Consider the following 17,712-nt stretch of genomic DNA (forward strand, 5'->3'; position numbering starts at 1 on the left):
GTACAAGTTGACACCTCAGAGCAAAAGTAGCGGAAGGTAAGCGTGCAATGTTTTACGGGAGGAGAAGTTACGTGACGTTTCACATGTTGCTAAATACAAAGTTTTTCTAGCAACGGCAACTGCAATTCTTGTTTACAAAGCGCAAGTGTGGGGATACATGTCGTTCGGTGAAGTGGAAAAGGTCCTCCGTTTTTCCATCAATAGTACCTTAAGGCTGCCGAGTACTACATCCAACTTTATGCTGCACCTAGAAACAGGAACCGTCCCTCTTTTCTTGGATTCTCTCAAATTAAACTTTAATTATGTGGCAAGAATTATGGAGAATGGAGAAAAAAGCATTACGGGGCTTGCGCTTAGTAACATTATTAATTCTAGAGGAGCATGCAAAGGTAAGTGGTATAAAATGGCCAACGATTTGTTACCAACTTTTTCAATATTAACTGAAGATAACCTTTGTTATATTAATCCGAAATTCGATTGTTTGTTGGTGAAAATCGGAAACATGATGTAGGATCAGTTAACTGAGGAAGCGAAATCATCATTATATAGTGCTTACTACTATTGGAGGACGGTTAGTGGTGTTAAGATTAAATTGGTTTTGTCTCAGCAGAAAGCAGTTTAGCTCCGACACGTTATCATACCATACCTAGCTGTAACTACAGGCCACAGAAATGGGTGTCCGACTGATGGAGGCAATTGTTAAGTATCATAGCGTGAAGATCAACAGGCGCCATTTTTAGTGCGATTTACATACCTTCATCTATTGGGTCTATTCCAACCATAAGCAATATGAATCTTATAGGGTCTCCAAAATGTATGAAGGCAGCAAAGTTTTTCAGTGGCTCTGGTGCTCTGGTCATCTCAACCTTGTCGATAGTTGGAAGCGAGCTGAAATACCTTATATGGGGTAGGTGGATAAGGGTCCACAATTTGTATTCAACGACCAAAATGCTTGGCCAGATGAATCACTGATGGGACAAAACGATGATAAGATTCAAGACGAGCTTCGCATCAAACATCACCTTTTTTGACAAAACACAAATAAACTTTTATAAACTATATTATTTATCGGGTTTCCAATTAAACAAATTATTCCCTGGTTGGTCCAATACATGACAAAGCTGAAAACAAAGTCCCTGAATAGCAATCTGAGCAAAAACAACGGTCAAACGAAACAGAATTGATCAGCGGTAAACTGGATGCGAGTGAAGAAATGGTAGTAGAGACAGGGCTTTGTCGAAGAGGTCAGCAGCAGACGTGTGTGGACGAGTATCGAGCTTTGTCACAAAATAAACAACTCCAAACGTCTAGTGCGATCAGAAACCTGAACCTTGCCAAAGATGGGCTTTTCCGTTTGATCGGCCGGATAATCAACGCAGAACATATATCCCTTCAAGCGTGGCAGTCCATTCTCTTTCAGTGAATAATGCATTAACCAGTATATTGGTGATTTATATCACTAAAATTTTCATAAAATCATCATGTATACAGCCATAGGTTGGATACGACAAAAAATTTGGATTCTATCTATCAGAATGTTGATGAACGTTGGGCAAAAACGTTTTGAAGATTGCCGACACCGTACAGTCGGAAATGGGAGTGTTGCCCTTCGATAGAATAACACCTTACGTTCGAAAATAGGAGTATTCAAAAATGTGAAAATTGTGTCGTGAATAGATTAGAAAGTACCGTCCTGAGCTTACGAGACGAAGGAAGTGGTTTCAGCCTGAAAAACTACTAATTGTAGTCTTGTAGTTATCTTGTCCATATTTGTGATGCTGACTTGACTAGGTCACAATGGAAACTACACTTTGGAACGGATGGTATAGCCCGGTCAGCAGTAGTAAGAACGAATACGGGGTAGTACAGAATGCCAGCATCCAAATTGGCAGTCCTGGATTTGAAATTATCAGAAAATTGTGAGCCTTTCCTTTTCATAGGGATGGAGATGTCGAGAATTGAACTAAGCCAATTAAAACTTTCCGGAAAGTCACCATCACTTATATGCATATATTTCTCTTGAAGACATCTTTTTTTATAATATAGAAGTTAAACAATTGTCGACGAGAAGATTAAGAGTCGGTAAGTAAATCAAGAATAAATCACTTAATAATAAATAAATTTGGTAAAGTCGTTTTTTTTATTTATAAAAGTTTTTTCATTAGATGCACCTTATATTGAGTTGCTAGTCGTAAGAAAAATGTTTTCCTTTGGATTTATAAATCCAATAAATCGGCAACACAAATCAAGTATGGCAACACTAAAAGAGAGAAGAAATTCCAAAATGATCCATTTTTACTTTTTGTATGTGTGTTTAAAAAGTGATTTTTTTTTTGCAATACACAAATAAATGTCTCCAACTTCTAAAATTGCCATAATAATTAATTATTTGCATATATCCATCAAATAAAAAAATTGCTCGTGAACTCCTTTACTACAGCACGAATTTTTCCCCCGGTCGAGAAAACATTTATTTTAATTTTAAATTAATTATCAAAGTTAACTTTTTCACATTAAAAAATTTGTTTGTGCTTCACATTTGTCATACTTCATTACTTTTGGGATTTCATTGAATTAAAAAAGATAAAAATTAGTGAAGGATGCAGATTTGGAACAAACAAAATTAAGTCCATTTGAATTTTAAAATATTCTTTCCTACCCTTTCTTTATTTCCAAGTTAAAATAAGGATTGAGTTCTATATCACTTTTTTAAAGGGTACCAGATAAATGAAAATTGATTGACGAAACCATTGACAAACTGAAAAATTGCAACACTAAAATGAAGTTCATTGTAAAATATGTAGATGATATGTTCACCATAGTGAACACAAATGACATCAACAAATTACTTTACACTTTAAATAGCTACCACAACAAATTAAAATTCACAATATAGGTTGAAAAACATAACACTCTTGCATTCTTGGACATCAAACTCATCAAAAATAACAATAGAATAAATTTTAACTGGTACAGTAAGCCGATTGCATCAGGAAGAATAATCAATTACTTGTCATCTCAACCTATAAAATACAAAATTAATACAGCCAAAAACCTAATTAATAAAGTACATTACATCAGCGACACAGCTTATCACACCGAAAACATTAATAAATTAAGGACCATTCTAAAAATGAACAACTTTCCGAACACCGTATGCAACAATTTAATAAATGACAAAGTTCAAGTTCAACTCTGGCAACCCTACATACCAATCAATAACATACGTCCCACACCTCACCGATAATAAAACAATGGACAATACATTTCCAATTGACAAAGAAAAAACAATATTCGCTCATGGACCAAACTCAACCCTAAGTGCAATATTCACAAACACCAAACCGAAAATAGAACAAACACACCAACACAATGTAGTTTACCAAATACGCGCCATACCATGTAAAGGGAAAAATGACGAACAATGCCAAATGATATACATTGTCTGCTATTACACGATGAATCTAGATGCATGCGACATCTTCGAATTCTTCTTTGTGATCCTATCCTGTTTCTCAAGTGCTATTACACGTTGAAACTAGATTCCAAAAACACTCTAGTAAAGATATAAATCTTTCGTACGTATCACCCTCCAAAACCCATTTGTTTACATTGTTGTATTTGTAATGTGGACGAATTCAACGAGTAAAATTGACGTGTTTTCACGCATACATAGACACACTTACTGAGTTTCTTGGGGAAATTTAATAAATTAGAGGAGAAATTACACGCATACTATGAAAAAGTTTATGAGGCTGATTTCCGGTTTAGCTTGTAGGGAAACCAAGATGTCTACCGCGGATTTATATCTTTATATAGAGTGTTTTTGCTAGTTTCATGAATCTATTTTGACAGTTCTCTTTCATTTTTTTTTCGTCATCGACTGGTTTGTTTATCTGTTTACTTTTATTAATCGAGAAAATTTTGTTATTCTTTAAAATCAATAAAAAACATTTTGTTTTGTAAAATGTATGAGTTTTATTTTCTGACTGTGCACTCTAATCAAAAAACAAAGACATAGATTCCTACAAAATGAACTGTCCGTCGAAGTGTGCTTCTCGAACAACGAAACCATATAAAAGAGAATAGCAAAAATACGAAGAAGAGAACAGAGAAACGTCAAATTCAAAAACACTCTATTACCGCGTTTACAAGGAGAATTGAATCCGAATTGAATCAGGATTTAGCGCCGTATAGACCTGGATCGGATAGAAATAGGATTACTCGATCCGATCCCACTTACCGCGTTTACAAGGAGAATTGAATCCGAATTGAATCAGGATTTAGCGCCGTATAGACCTGGATCGGATCGAAATAGGATTACTCGATCCGATCCCACTGAAAGAGGTGAATCGAATCGAAAATTTGTTTGTAAACCTGAATCGGGGAATCGAGTTATTGGTGTGTGAGGTCTTGATTGTGTGCGTGCGATAAGTTTTTTCCATCTTGCTTGTTCTAAGCAAAAATACTCCATTCAAATGGAGTATTTTTGGTTCTAAGCTGAATTTAATTTGGCGGTCGTCTGTGTTGAGAGCATTGTTATAAAATGTGAAAGTTATTCACGTAGCAGTACGCACACAAATACAACCCAATTGTCATTTCGATTCCATTTGAATTCGATTCCTCGATTCAGTGCCACCATATACCTGGATCGAAATCTCAATTCGATTCGATTCGATTCCTCGATCTCCTCTTGTAACCAGGGTAACTGAAAGAGGTGAATCGAATCGAAAATTTGTTTGTTAACCTGAATCGGGGAATCGAGTTAATGGTGTGTGAGGTCTTGCTTGTGTGCGTGCGATAAGTTTTTTCTATCTTGTTTGTTCTAAAGCCTAGTACGCTGCTGATGCGAAACGAAATTTTTCGGTGGTCTCCAAGTGTAGAGCGAAATTAAAACGAAAACCACAACGGAAAAATATTTGTGTAGAGCTCTGTCAGCTGTCAAAAACAATTGAGAAGTTCTGAATGTCAGCTGCTGTAAACAAAAGTGCAAAACTTTCAAATAATTAAAAAAAAAAATCAATGGAATTGCAAGACAAACCATCATGTATTTCGCAAACTACACGCTTCATTCGGATGGATCAAACGGTTCTGAGTTCTAATTTATGTTTCCTAACAAAATCAGGATACCATTTTTCAACATTTTCAAAAAATAAATGTTGAAATGGTTTTTATATGAACATTTTTTAAAATAACTTTTTGAATTGAAAATGGTATTCTGATTTTGTTAGGAAACATAAATTAGAACTCAGAACCGTTTGATCTATCCCAATGAAGCGTGAATTTTAGGTCATTCATCATTGGGACTATTCATCAAGGTTTAAAATTTTAGGTTGAAATTGCCAAAGAAGTCTTCTTCTGTCACGCGTAGGTATATTACAAATATGTAATATAAGTTTTGTAAGAAAAAACAGACAAAACAAAGATCAATAACGATGAGCTATATGTCAATTATACTTTCAATGGCAGCTTAATTCAAGTTATAGTAACTTGTAGCATATATGTATGTATGTATATAACTCCTTAGATTTTTGCCGATTCTTCTTTGTGGAAAATTAAACAAATATTCATACATTTTTTAACAAATTAGGAATTCGTACAAATCCCTACAAAAAGTAGTATAAATCCGTTAAACCAGAACGAACCAATTTTCAATACATCAAACATTTACCAATTCAATTATACATATGTACATATTTATTATTCTAAGTTATTAAATTACATTTAGATCCTTTTTTTATAACAGATACAAAACTTAATTGCAAACTTGCCATATAAATATTTTTAAACATTACATATATTCTATTTTACTGGCCACTATTGCCCCTTTTATACTTCTTAATTTCCTCATTGATGATGCATATGAATCTTATATTGATATCTTCTACAATATCCTCAGGCAATTTTTGCAACATCCGGTCAATATTTGCCAGCATTGTGAAATTTTGCAGTTGAAGTGGGAATGTTGCCTGCTTCAATTTATTTTTCTGGCATTCGATAAGCTCAGAAATATTATTGCTTAACATTTTTGCACTCTCCAGCATTGGATCTTTTTGTTTCCGGTTTTCATTTATCTATAAAAAAATGATTTATAATCAAATAGAAATATTTACGTAATGTACATTGTATATTACATAGGCATAGTTTGAGCTCTGTGCTGATGTTGTTGCGAAAACATCCCCTTGAGAATCATCAGTTCCAGCACTATTTGTAAATGTTCTGAAATTAAAATTTTGATTTTTTTTTTTTAATTTGAATATATAGCCACAATCATTTTACACACATATATACAAATAATTAGTTTTTATAAAAGAAACATTTAAAAACCGAAACCATAAACAAACAAACAAAAAAAATGAAAATTAGTAAAATTTTTCTTACCGTCTTCTTTTTTGCGACGACAGAGGCGTCAAGAAGGACATACTTTTTTTCGAATTCCCAGTCTATCTCCTGCGATTCTTCCTGTAATGTCTCGCCTTCTGGAACGCCAAGATCGGCCTCACTACCCGACTTCCTCTTGTTCCTGCTTGTGACGTGGTAGCGCATGCTATCACGTAAGGAACGCCACATTGCCTTGCAATCTTCAACTGGAATAAAAAAAAGGTTAAATACGGAATTCTATTTATTAATATTTTATTGAGCACCTAGTACCTGGTTTATTCATTTCTGCAGCTATACTGTTCCAAAGGCTCGCAACGGCGGAATTATTTTTGTGAAGCCTATGCTCCAACTTCCAAATGGCTTCACTAGTTTCGACCAACGAAGCCAGTTTCTTTTTTTCCTCCGAAGAAAATTCAATTTTTTTTTCTTTTGTTTATTTTTTGAAAGTTGAAGTTCACTGCTTGTCTTCACTTCTTTCACATCAACAATACATTCTTCAACATCCTGAGTTTCCGGCTCAGAAATGTATTGCTGCAAAAACTCAGAAAAATCCATTTTTTTTTTTAAATTTTAAATCAAAACTATCTATATTAAAATGAAAAACACCGAAAGTCACGAGTAAACAATTTTCAATTTTTATTTGTAAACAATTTTTTCCAATAAATAAATTAAACGTCAAAATTTCGCAAGCAATTAATATACCGGGCAATTAAATTGAGAACGAAAAGAGTGGAGAATTGTACTAAAAAATCTAGTACAGCTATCCACTAAAATGACACATTTCGTTGTTCAGCAGCGTACTGAAAAACGAAAAGCACAGCGAAATTTTTCGTTTATGATTTCGTCATGTCATTTTTGTATGGGAAATTTCGTTTCGCATCAGCAGCGTACTAGGCTTAAGCAAAAATACTCCATTTAAATGAAGTATTTTTGGTTATAAGCTGAATTTAATTTGGCGCTCGTCTTTGTGTTGAGAGCATTGTTTTAAAATTTGAAAATTATTCACGTAGCAGTACGCACACAAATACAACCCAAATGTCATTTCGATTCCATTTGAATTCGATTCCTCGATTCAGTGCCACCATATACCTGGATCGAGATCTCAATTCGATTCGATTCGATTCCTCGATCTCCTCTTGTAACCAGGGTATATATAGTGTTTTTGGTCAAATTGTCGCAAGGAAAATTTTACCCGTGCGATTGCGATACAGGTCGATTTTCTTGCGTCTCATGTTTTCGAATTTTTTTTCTCTTTTGCACTTATGTTGTTCGAAGTGTCGCATGCATCTAGATTCATCGTGTAATAGCAGACATTGGACAACGAAGATAAGACTTGGAGTGAGAATGTTAGAACCAGAGAGAAAAAAACTAAACGAGAGAACCAACTTCGACGGTTGCTCTCTTTTTGCCAACAAGCTGCGATTTGCACATAAACTTGCATGCTTTTGAATTCAATAGGGTGTTCCTGATAATTATCTTTATTTTTGATATGACTCTTAAATCAAAAAAAATTATATTTTATCTTTTTTATACCAAAAATGTAGTTTCATGTTATTCCTTTAGTTTGTCCGTTTAATATGTATATGTATATATTTATAAAGGGTGAATTTTTAAAAGTTATATGAAATGCAATTGGAAAAAATGCATGAAATCTTTATTTGAATGGATAGTACGGTCCATATAATTTAATTTTTGAAGATTATTTCATGCAGATGTTGAACTTGACCGCGCCTCAAGGGGTCCATTCGCTTGTTCGTTTGTAAGACGATTCATGGTGCAATTATAGACCAAATTGAAGATGTTTGACAGTGAAACAAAACACGAAACGTGCGTCAGCTGTTTAAACCAGTGTTGCTAAAAAGATAACAGGTACAAAATCTCCCTTCACTTTAAAAGGGGCTCTTTTGTTTTCAAAAGGACTTTTTTTCTTGATTAGCTTTTAGGTAATAATTTTGGTTTCGTCAGTACTTGCAGTTAAACCTCAAACTATCTACGAATTCTTTAGTAAGTTCTCATATACTAGAGTCAAATGGGCTATTTGTTCTGATAAGATATCCATTTTTGAGAAGTTTTTGTTGCTAAATTCCTAGACATGCTAATTAAAATGCCCGCCGAAGAAAAACTCTTGAAACAAGGTGCAAACTTGGCATACAATGCACTTACAAGTATGTTTGTATCTTTTACAAGAAAAGACCTTAAAAGATTAAAACCGACAAAAGTAAAATGTTCTGGACTATATGAATCGAAGAGTTCCATAGAAGCAATTAATGTTATCATAGTGATATCTCTACACAAGAAACACTTCCATTCTATCAAAATCACGATATCTTATTATATTATATATCTATTAAGATATAATCCAATAAAGGCATTGATACCTGTAAGGTTAATTTTTGAACCTAGTTTTATATTATATTCTATTTATTTATTTGAATGTTTTTATATAAAAATTTAAAATTCAATTCAGTACACCCTATTTAGCCGTTAAAAAACAAAAATCGACCTAGTTTTGAATAAATTTTTGATTGTGTTTATACTTAATGCGTACAAATAACAAATAATATGCCAGAATAACAACAACAAAATAACTGAATGTATTTAAAATCTTCAATGCATCATACGCCAAATAGGGCAACATTTCATTTTTTAACAAAAATTGAAAATTTAAAATGAAATGAGAATTATTAATATCAAAATACCTACAACGTTATTGTATACATAGCTACAAACATATGTATTTGTATATGCCAAATATGGCAACATTTCATTTTTAACAAAAATTGAAAATTTAAAATGAAATGAGAATTATTAATATCAAAATACCTACAACGTTAAAGTATACATAGCTACAAGCATATGAATACATATGCACATCTCCTCTACATTCACACGTCAAGCAAAAAAAAAATGTAAACAAATATTATTCATTTTTGGTTTGAAATTTGTGTTTTGGCTATCTCCCTCGAACATATTATTGTTTATGCAAAACAAATTTACTTTTCTCATTCTTTCTTTAGTAATTTTCTCCTCACTCTTGATTTCCTACATGCTGTTCAGAGGTGTTCAAAGAAAATTCAAAATTGTGGATGAACAATTGTTTGGTACTCTCATTGTGTTACTTTGGGAGTAATATCATTCGAATATGAAGAAACAGTTCTAAACTACGCATTTAGACAAATATTAGTTAGTTATTTGAAGCCAGTTTTAATCATTAAGTAAGTAAAACAGTTTAGGTGATGAGAATTAGGACCTAGAAACATAAAACTCTGCAAGCACTACAACTATTATTTGTTTTATTATTAGCTGCGTTTATGCGTTTAATTTTCGCTCAGACCGTTGAAAAATGCAAAAAAAACTCAGATTTGTTTCAATTTTCATCGACTTAATTTTGGCTGCGAGAGTTGCTAAAACATTGACAACGAGAGTTAAAGAATGTAAATATGGATCATTAAAATAAAACAACGCAGAAACATAAGCCGAAAAGTACTTTTGTACAAAAGTAAAAGTATTTGTATTCTCGCTAGGTCAGTGGTTTTGTGAAGAGAATATACAAATTTGTTCTTCAACCAAAATTTAAGTCTTATGAATCATTTTTATAAGTTTTCCAGTTCTATTATTTATTTATATCTTATCTTTCAGTTATATAGCGACAAGGAAAAATCTGTGAGGGAAAGTGCTAACTACAGTTTTTCTGAAAGTGCATTGTGTGGTAATTCATAGATGTTTGCTAAACTTTTTTGGCTATTCATAAATAAATGCAAATTTAAGTTAAGGGCTAAACCTGAATAACTATAAACATAGAAAACGCTGTTTTCAAGTAATTATTATCGCAGCCAAATTTCAAAATTATTTTTTTTGGTGTATAAAACAGCTGAAAGACTAATTCATGACAAATGAATGTAACGTTAACACTAAGTTACAGAAAATATCGATTGATACGGCAATTACAGAAGATATGGATATTTTATATAAATATTCCCTATAAACTGTAGATCTTTATTATTTCCACCTATTATAATTAATTCGATGTAAAATAATGAAATGCAGTATATTTTAGAAAAAACAGCAGTTAAGTTATTAGTTAAGGTATTACTATTGAAATAAACATAACATACATTTATAAAAAACATGTACTTGTTCAAAACAAATAAAGTCTAGTCTAAATAACCTTAAAATTGTTATAAACGCTTTCTGAACACATCTTTTCTGGTTTTGGTTCTTAATGCCATCTATCTGTAACTCAAAGAAAGAAAAAAGAAAAACAAATTCACCACAATCTACCGTTTTAACGTTTACCGTAATTTTTTGACATACGAAAATTGTTTGCTAGAATTAATTTGTGAAAACCAGAGAAAGAAAGAAATATCAAATGTCTCGATTCTCTCTGCTCTTCGAGGTGAAAACATGTACACACCGATCAAAATCAACACGCTTTAAAAAATGAGAGTAAGAGGTTTGAAAGGGACGGAGATGAGGAAATTTGGCTCTCTTGATTAGTTTTTTCTCTCTGGTCAGGACATGAAGCTGATATCAGAAAAAAGAGAACAGCTACAGCACTCTCACAACACATGAATGACAACGATCATATGGCTGATTTGGATAATGCTATTATACTAGACAAGGAGAATCGCAATACCACACGCTTCACCCTAGAAATACAGCAAAAAGTGAATATGACGATAAAACATAAAGAAAAATCGACAACATAAGCTCGCTGTATAGTGTTGTCATAAGAAGTGATAAATTGTGATATTAGTTTTAACTTTGTTGTGTTTTTGTTCCATTATTTTAAGTTGTTCGTTTATTTATCTTTTCATTTGTGTTATTTATTTATTTATTCACCTTTTTATAACAACAACAAAATGCAATAGTACAAGTAACTCAAAAGTAAGAAAATAACAATAGTAATAGTTCCACACATTGTACCATATATTTTAAATCTTCAGCTAATAAATTTGAAAAATCCCTTGAAGAAGCTGGAAAATGTCATGTCATTTCATGTCATGTAGTGTATGAACAAAACTAACAATGGAACAGAACGAAACAAGAAAGATCTCATGTAAAACCTACGAATAAAAAGACATTAATTCAGACGACACGTGGCTAACGAAGAATAAGAACTAAGAACTTAAAGAGCTTAAACATTTCATAAAAATTAATATTCGTATTATTAATAATAAAATTCGTAGTATTAATAAATGTAATTTAAATAAGTATTTAAGAATTTGTTTTACTCTGTATTCAAGTACATAACAGAAAATAACCAGCGAAACGTCGGGTAACAGAAGATGAATTAGTGCTTTATTAATTGCATCAAGAATATTGATCATTAAAGCCCAATCAAACAAACATTATATATTAAGAAAAGTGACTTCTTCACATTTTTAATGTGGTAGAGTTGTCAAACGTATGAAACTTTTACGTTTACTGCATGAAATGTATAATTACATTTTCTTTATATGCTTGTTCGTTATAACTGACAATACACAAAATATGGTAATGGTAATCAAAATCAGATTTTCAATACCATATAATATATATACAACAAAATATGGTATAGGTATCAAAAACAGATTTTTAATATCATATAATGTATGATCCCGAAAATAGGCCGGAGATGCGTGTTAAAGATATCATACAAATGCTTCACCTGAAATAAATCAAAAATGGAACCTACAATTTTAGTTTAACTATGCTTTGATCTTGTCGTCTCCTTATAGCAACAACGCCAGTAAATAATTAATATCAAGTCGGGATAGCAAAGTGGAAATAGTACAATTTAATAATTAAAATTAAATGAAGATATTGCGCTTAGAGAAGTGAATATTGAATAAAAAATAGTATTAAGGCTTGAATAAACAAAAGGTTATTTAAAAAATACATTCCTCAATCCATATTCAAATCTGTTTTGGTGTTTTTTGTTTTGTGTTTGTATTACAGTGTAGTTTGAATTATTGACTTCACGTATAAGGTATTCTGATCTACAAAGAAAAGTTATTGGAATTTAAAATAATCAATTATTGTAAGATAAAATATTTTCGCAGCATATTATGTTGGTAAATGTGCATTGATTAAAAATAGGAGACGGCTTTCCAATATCGCAGCACGAATTTCCTTGTCATTTTTTTTTTTAATTTCGGTAAAGAATCAAGAGGAGATCGAGGAATCGAATCGAAACTGAATTGAGATTTCGATCCAGGTATACGTCGTCTTTGGATTGAGGAATCGAATTCAAATTGAATCGAAATGACATTTGGGTTTTATTTGGATGCGTACTGTGTTGTGAGTAACTATTTTTATAGATAAAAACAACAAATTGTGTGGTTTTCAATTTCAAATGAAATAATGCTTGAAACCCAAAGACGCGCCCCAAAATAAATTTATTTGAAAACACGAAAAAGGTAAAAAATGAATCGCAAACAAGCAAAAGCTCAAACAGCAATAAATCGATTCAGGTTTACAAAACTATTTTCCATCCGAACATGTATATACATACGGCGCTAAATCCTCAATTCTCAAAAATAGGTAATCGGAACATGTTTTGAATATAAAGGCGAGGGAACACCGTTAAGTCATAAAAATAAATATTTTATTTTTCGGACTTAACCCTAATTTTTTTTTGTTTTTTGAGCATAAAACAATTTTTTTTTGAATTGATAGTACGGTGTACTAACAGCTTTTATGACTTAACGGTGTTTTCTCTCCTTAATATTTAAAACATGTTCTATTATGACCCCTACCTATAACTACAAAAAAATCAGAAGGAAATTCGTGCTGCGGTAATGGAAAGTCACTCCAAGAAACTCATAAGTTTCATAATTTAAGGAATGATTTTATTTGTATTTAAAATAAACATAAGTTTACTTTTGTTGATATATATTTCATAGGATTCTTATTCATGATTAAGTTAAAAAAGTTATAAAAAAATCTTCGGAACTCTGCTCGAGTATATTTTTTGATGTTAAAAAAGTAGTCCAAAGTAGTAAATTTTTATTAAGAATTCTTTTTTTTATTTACATTTGGCATTTAGAATTATTATAGAAATTCCTTAATTATTGTTATTCATGAACAAGCAGAATGGAATTAGAACAATGTCTTGATTGATTTTAAAAATGCGTCCACTCAAAAAGACGAAAAACTATTAAACATTAAAGAACTTGACCTATAAAAGTACTACCCGTGGCATGATGGTTAGTGCGTTGGACTGTCATGCAAGAGGCCTGGGGTGCCACCTTAATTTAAAAAAAAAAAATTTCGCGGATACTGCCTCTTGCGAAGAATTGACAAATCCTTCAAGAGTAATACTTGTCATAAAAAAGTGCTTTCTCAAATTAGCCGTTCGGATTCGGCCTAAAATTGTGGGTCCCTTCCATTCCAAAACTGTAGTAGCACACAGGAATGGTTGAGAGTTAAAAGTCACTAGGCCCTGGTTCACAACGGACTGTTGCGCCAACCATTTTAATAACCTATAAAATAAAACGTGGATAGAAGTAGAGGAAAGAGATAACAATGTTAAAATATAAAAAGAAAGCGAGATAGAAACGGAGTTGTCGCATCTATCTTAAACACAGAAACTGTGTGCACGAAGAGGGCAAAAGGCCTAGTAAAAAGAGAGCTTAAAAAGAAAAAATGTACACATGCTAACTCAAATTCACATTGCATATTTCCTTTTCTTTTGTTTACTTTATAATTTCTCTCTTTTTGGTTTTATGAATGTATGATTGTATATTTACTTTCAATAAAATATCTTAAGGCTACTTAAATTTACTTAAAGTGCTTACTACTTAGTATCTATTTCAATAGATATAAAATTGGTTGGAACTTAAGTCCTAGTTATGAGGCTAGATGCCAATTACTTGGAATAAAGTCGTTACAATCGAGAAGAAAAATGCTTATTAGAGACTTACTATGCTACCATATTAAATGTCCATCTCTTCTTACCTTGGTACCAATCTATTTTCTATGAGAGCTAGATTCTTCTTATTCCAAAGAATTCACATGACAAATTATGGTAGTAATGAAACTTTATCAAGATCTATTATATTTTTCAATGAAGTGTCTTCAAATATTGATTTTTTAATCTTAATAGTAATAAATTTAAAACTGAAGTATTATATTTATTCACTTAATTTAATTTGCTCTTGGAGTGCTTATATCTGTTAGCTTTAATATTGCTTGTAGATTAAATAAATAAATATAAAAAAATATAAATATAAATAAATATTTCACAGCAAGGTATGTGTGAAGGCACAAGAGAGCCGTTGTACATTAATTGATCACATTAGTTTCATATATTATATCCTTAATAAAGTATATACATTTTATGCTAATTGCATAAGTCTTTTAGTTAAATTGTTAATACAGGGTAGTAAGGGGTTGAACCACTTAGCCTCTATGATTGTTAATGGAGCACTTCATATAAAAGGGGAAAAGAAATTTCGTTTCATCATATTGCAGTCAGGAGACGAGTAGTAATGGTCATTAATAGATCTCCCAAAGAAGATGCTTCGGAGGACAGGGTTATCGTGATGTTGTAAATCAGCGATTTACTTGCGATTTTTTTTCATTGTTTTAAGATCAAAACTAACAGTGGCCCCCATACAATTTGTTTGGTCAAAAACTACAATTTGAATTTTCTCAAAAACAAACCGATATATATTTTTTTAATTTTCTCTACAATTTTATTTTTTTACTTGGCTTCTTTTAATAAGAAAACCATATTTTTGTATTGCTCAGGAAGGTACCGCTCATAGAACCGTTATTTTGTTTTTTAATTTTCTCAGCAACTTATGAATTGATTTCAATAGTTTTTTTTTGAATAAGCTCTTATATTGCTTTAACAATATTTGATTATCAAAAGTGCAATTTTTTATTGGTTGGAGGATTAAAAAAAAATATATATAATTTTTTTTTTCAAAATTCTTTATCTTAAAAACGGGTCCGAAATTCAAATGTAGAGCGTATATTTACAATCACTAAACAATGCATACCAAAAATATTTTTATAACAAAATTTAATAATTTTATATACATACATATAAGAAAATAATTTAAAAAAAAAACACTAACGATTTAAAAAAAAAATTGAAAAATCAATGGTTTTTTGATTTATATAATGGCATTTAAATTTTTGAAGACAAACATATTTATCAGGTAAAATTTTGAAATTTAAAATAGTTTTTTTTTTTTAAATTATTTTAACTGTATTAAATGTAATATCCTCTCATCTCACCAAATTAAACCCTATGCATAAACCCGAAAAAGAGCATTATTTTGACAAAATTTGAATAATATTCCTATCTTTTATCGAAATTAATGCATTCGGTACATATTTATGTATTTTTATAACAATAACTATTGTAAATACCAACGATGGCTGTGTAGCGCCACGGATTAACGAATATGATATATTTAATCAACAATCTATTTTAAATTGTCTATCAAGAAGTAATATCTTGGTACCTTTGTATATATGATTTTAAAGTATTATTCTTTCACTTGCCTTTGCCTAAATAAACGAATAAATACTTATTACAATTTAAAGAAACGGCCAGAAAAAGTATATGTATTTTCTATTAGAATCACTTTTTCTACGTACACCTATATATTGTATTACGTACAACCTCTACAACTACTGCTGTAAACTGTAAACAACACATGAATAGCAATTTTTTGTACGAACGTATGCTTGTTTATTTTTAAACTTTAACGAAAAAAATAAACTGAACGTAATAACTCCATGTTTGCGCTGAAAACTTGTAGGAAAGAATTAATTTGATTGGATTGTAGTACCTGCCAATGACATTCATTCATTATCATCATAAACATGTCTTTATCTATCTATCTGCATAAAGCTGAGCACGCCAATGAACTATTCTTTATTCGTTTTAAACACCTTCCCAACTATACAACCAATAAACGATCACTTTACAATTTAAACATACATATTCTTCCTCTTTCTTATCTTCAGATAATTTACTTTCTATCCTGGTTCTTATAATATGAAATTAAAATTAAGCTATCCAAAGGAAAAAGGTTTGAACGAACTAGTTGAATACACAAACAATTGTTTTCGTTAAGTATGCTTACAAGTATTTTTCATTTCCGGGATGAAATGTCCTAGGATGAGTTGTGTCTTGGGATGAACCGCGTGTTTTTTTTTGACAAGTCAAATGGCATTTATGTCTTTGAAGACAAACTTGTTTTACAGGTATATTTTAAAATTTTATATAGGTACTTTTTTAAACAGACTCTTTGCATACAGGAGCAACTTCGTGTGATCATTCGTGCATTTTATTTTTCCTAACAAGGACAGATAATTTAGTAATGGAACTATTCCAGATTCTTCATAAATGCTTCTATTACTAAACCATTTTTCTGAGGGTTTACGCTTTTCGGATATACAACTACGAATAATCCTTCTTTCGAATTTTTGTAACTCAGAGGCCACATTTATTTGAAACCAGATAGGAAACCATACGAAATAAGATAACGAATAAGTGTTTTGTACACGAGGAGCTTAGTTGCCTTTATTATGTTCTTGAATTAAGTAATAATTTAAGAGCAGCGGCCGCACCCTTGCTTATGTTCAATGCAATCCTTGCATGAAGCTTCACTTTGGAAATCATGTAAATAAAGGTTGAAGAGGAATGGGCCAAAGAAGTATTCCTGGTAAACCCCTGAAAGAATAGGAATTGAAGAGGATTATTTATTTTCAAAAAAGACTGAAAGGCTGCGATTAGTCAAAAAGCTTTGGATAATTTTTATGAACAAGGGAGGAAACTGAAGTTGATTTAATTTAAAAAGAAGGCAATCATGCCATACGGAATCAAATGGTTTTGTAGGGTCTAGCGAATGAGTGTATTTTAATAAGTACACTTTTTCGAGAATTTTCCCAAGGTTGGAAAGAAGGGAGATCGGGCGAAAGTTGCTAAGTGCGCTGGATTTATTGTTTTACCAGACGTGAATAAGTTTTTTCAAGGATAGATAGAAATAACAGTTGTTTCTACAATTGTTAGCTTAAGTTGTGAGATATTTTGCTAAGTTTACTTTGGATTTTCTTAAGAGGAAATTTGAGATGTTGTCAGGACCCGCTGATTTTTATTATTAAGTGAACACATTATGGACTTATCAAGAGTTGTAGATGCATAAAATTAGTAAGATATATCACTTGAAAGATTATCTGGTGAAAAAGAAGTAATAGTCAGAATATGGTTCCAAGCTGCAAAAGCACTGTTAAAGGTTGTTACCAGAAGCGAGTTTTCAACATCGACGGAAGGCGTTTTCAAAGAGTACAATTCAGCATACTATTGCTAAAATTTCAGTTGAGTTA

General features: G+C 31.5%; 2 protein-coding genes across 9 annotated transcripts in view; one reads left to right on the forward strand and one right to left on the reverse strand.

The window, feature by feature from the left end:
• Positions 1 to 5,269: 5,269 nt before the first annotated feature.
• On the reverse strand, positions 5,270 to 6,433 carry LOC129942267 (uncharacterized). Its single transcript, XM_056051133.1, has 3 exons — positions 6,382 to 6,433; positions 6,135 to 6,219; positions 5,270 to 6,074 (listed from the first exon to the last, which is right to left on the reverse strand). The coding sequence occupies exons 1-3, from the start codon at positions 6,420 to 6,422 to the stop codon at positions 5,808 to 5,810; spliced, it is 393 nt and encodes a 130-aa protein (XP_055907108.1). The 5' UTR covers positions 6,423 to 6,433; the 3' UTR covers positions 5,270 to 5,807.
• A 5,655-nt stretch (positions 6,434 to 12,088) lies between these two features.
• The window catches only part of LOC129942264 (afadin), a 223,760-nt gene continuing 218,136 nt past the window's right edge, over positions 12,089 to 17,712 (forward strand). For 4 of the 8 annotated variants that reach the window (XM_056051122.1, XM_056051128.1, XM_056051127.1 and 1 more), the window contains exon 1: positions 12,089 to 12,246. The gene's annotated coding sequence lies outside the window, so the exon portion shown is untranslated. Of the gene's footprint in view, positions 12,247 to 12,308; positions 12,438 to 12,633; positions 12,783 to 17,712 lie in introns of those variants that run through there. The other 4 variants (XM_056051123.1, XM_056051126.1, XM_056051125.1 and 1 more) reach the window with 4 other exon arrangements.

This window comes from Eupeodes corollae, chromosome 1 (genome assembly GCF_945859685.1).
Source record: "Eupeodes corollae chromosome 1, idEupCoro1.1, whole genome shotgun sequence".
Taxonomy (NCBI): Eukaryota; Metazoa; Arthropoda; class Insecta; order Diptera; family Syrphidae; genus Eupeodes; species Eupeodes corollae.

Bases quoted from the DNA above. Each gene is read 5' to 3' on its own strand.
- LOC129942267 (XM_056051133.1), bottom strand. From the start codon at position 6,422: ATGTCCTTCTTGACGCCTCTGTCGTCGCAAAAAAGAAGACG. The intron at 6,220-6,381 runs GTAAGAAAAATT...TTTTAATTTCAG, and splicing joins TCGTCGCAAAAAAGAAGACG to AACATTTACAAATAGTGCTG. The intron at 6,075-6,134 runs GTAATATACAAT...ATTTTTTTATAG, and splicing joins AGAGCTCAAACTATGCCTAT to ATAAATGAAAACCGGAAACA.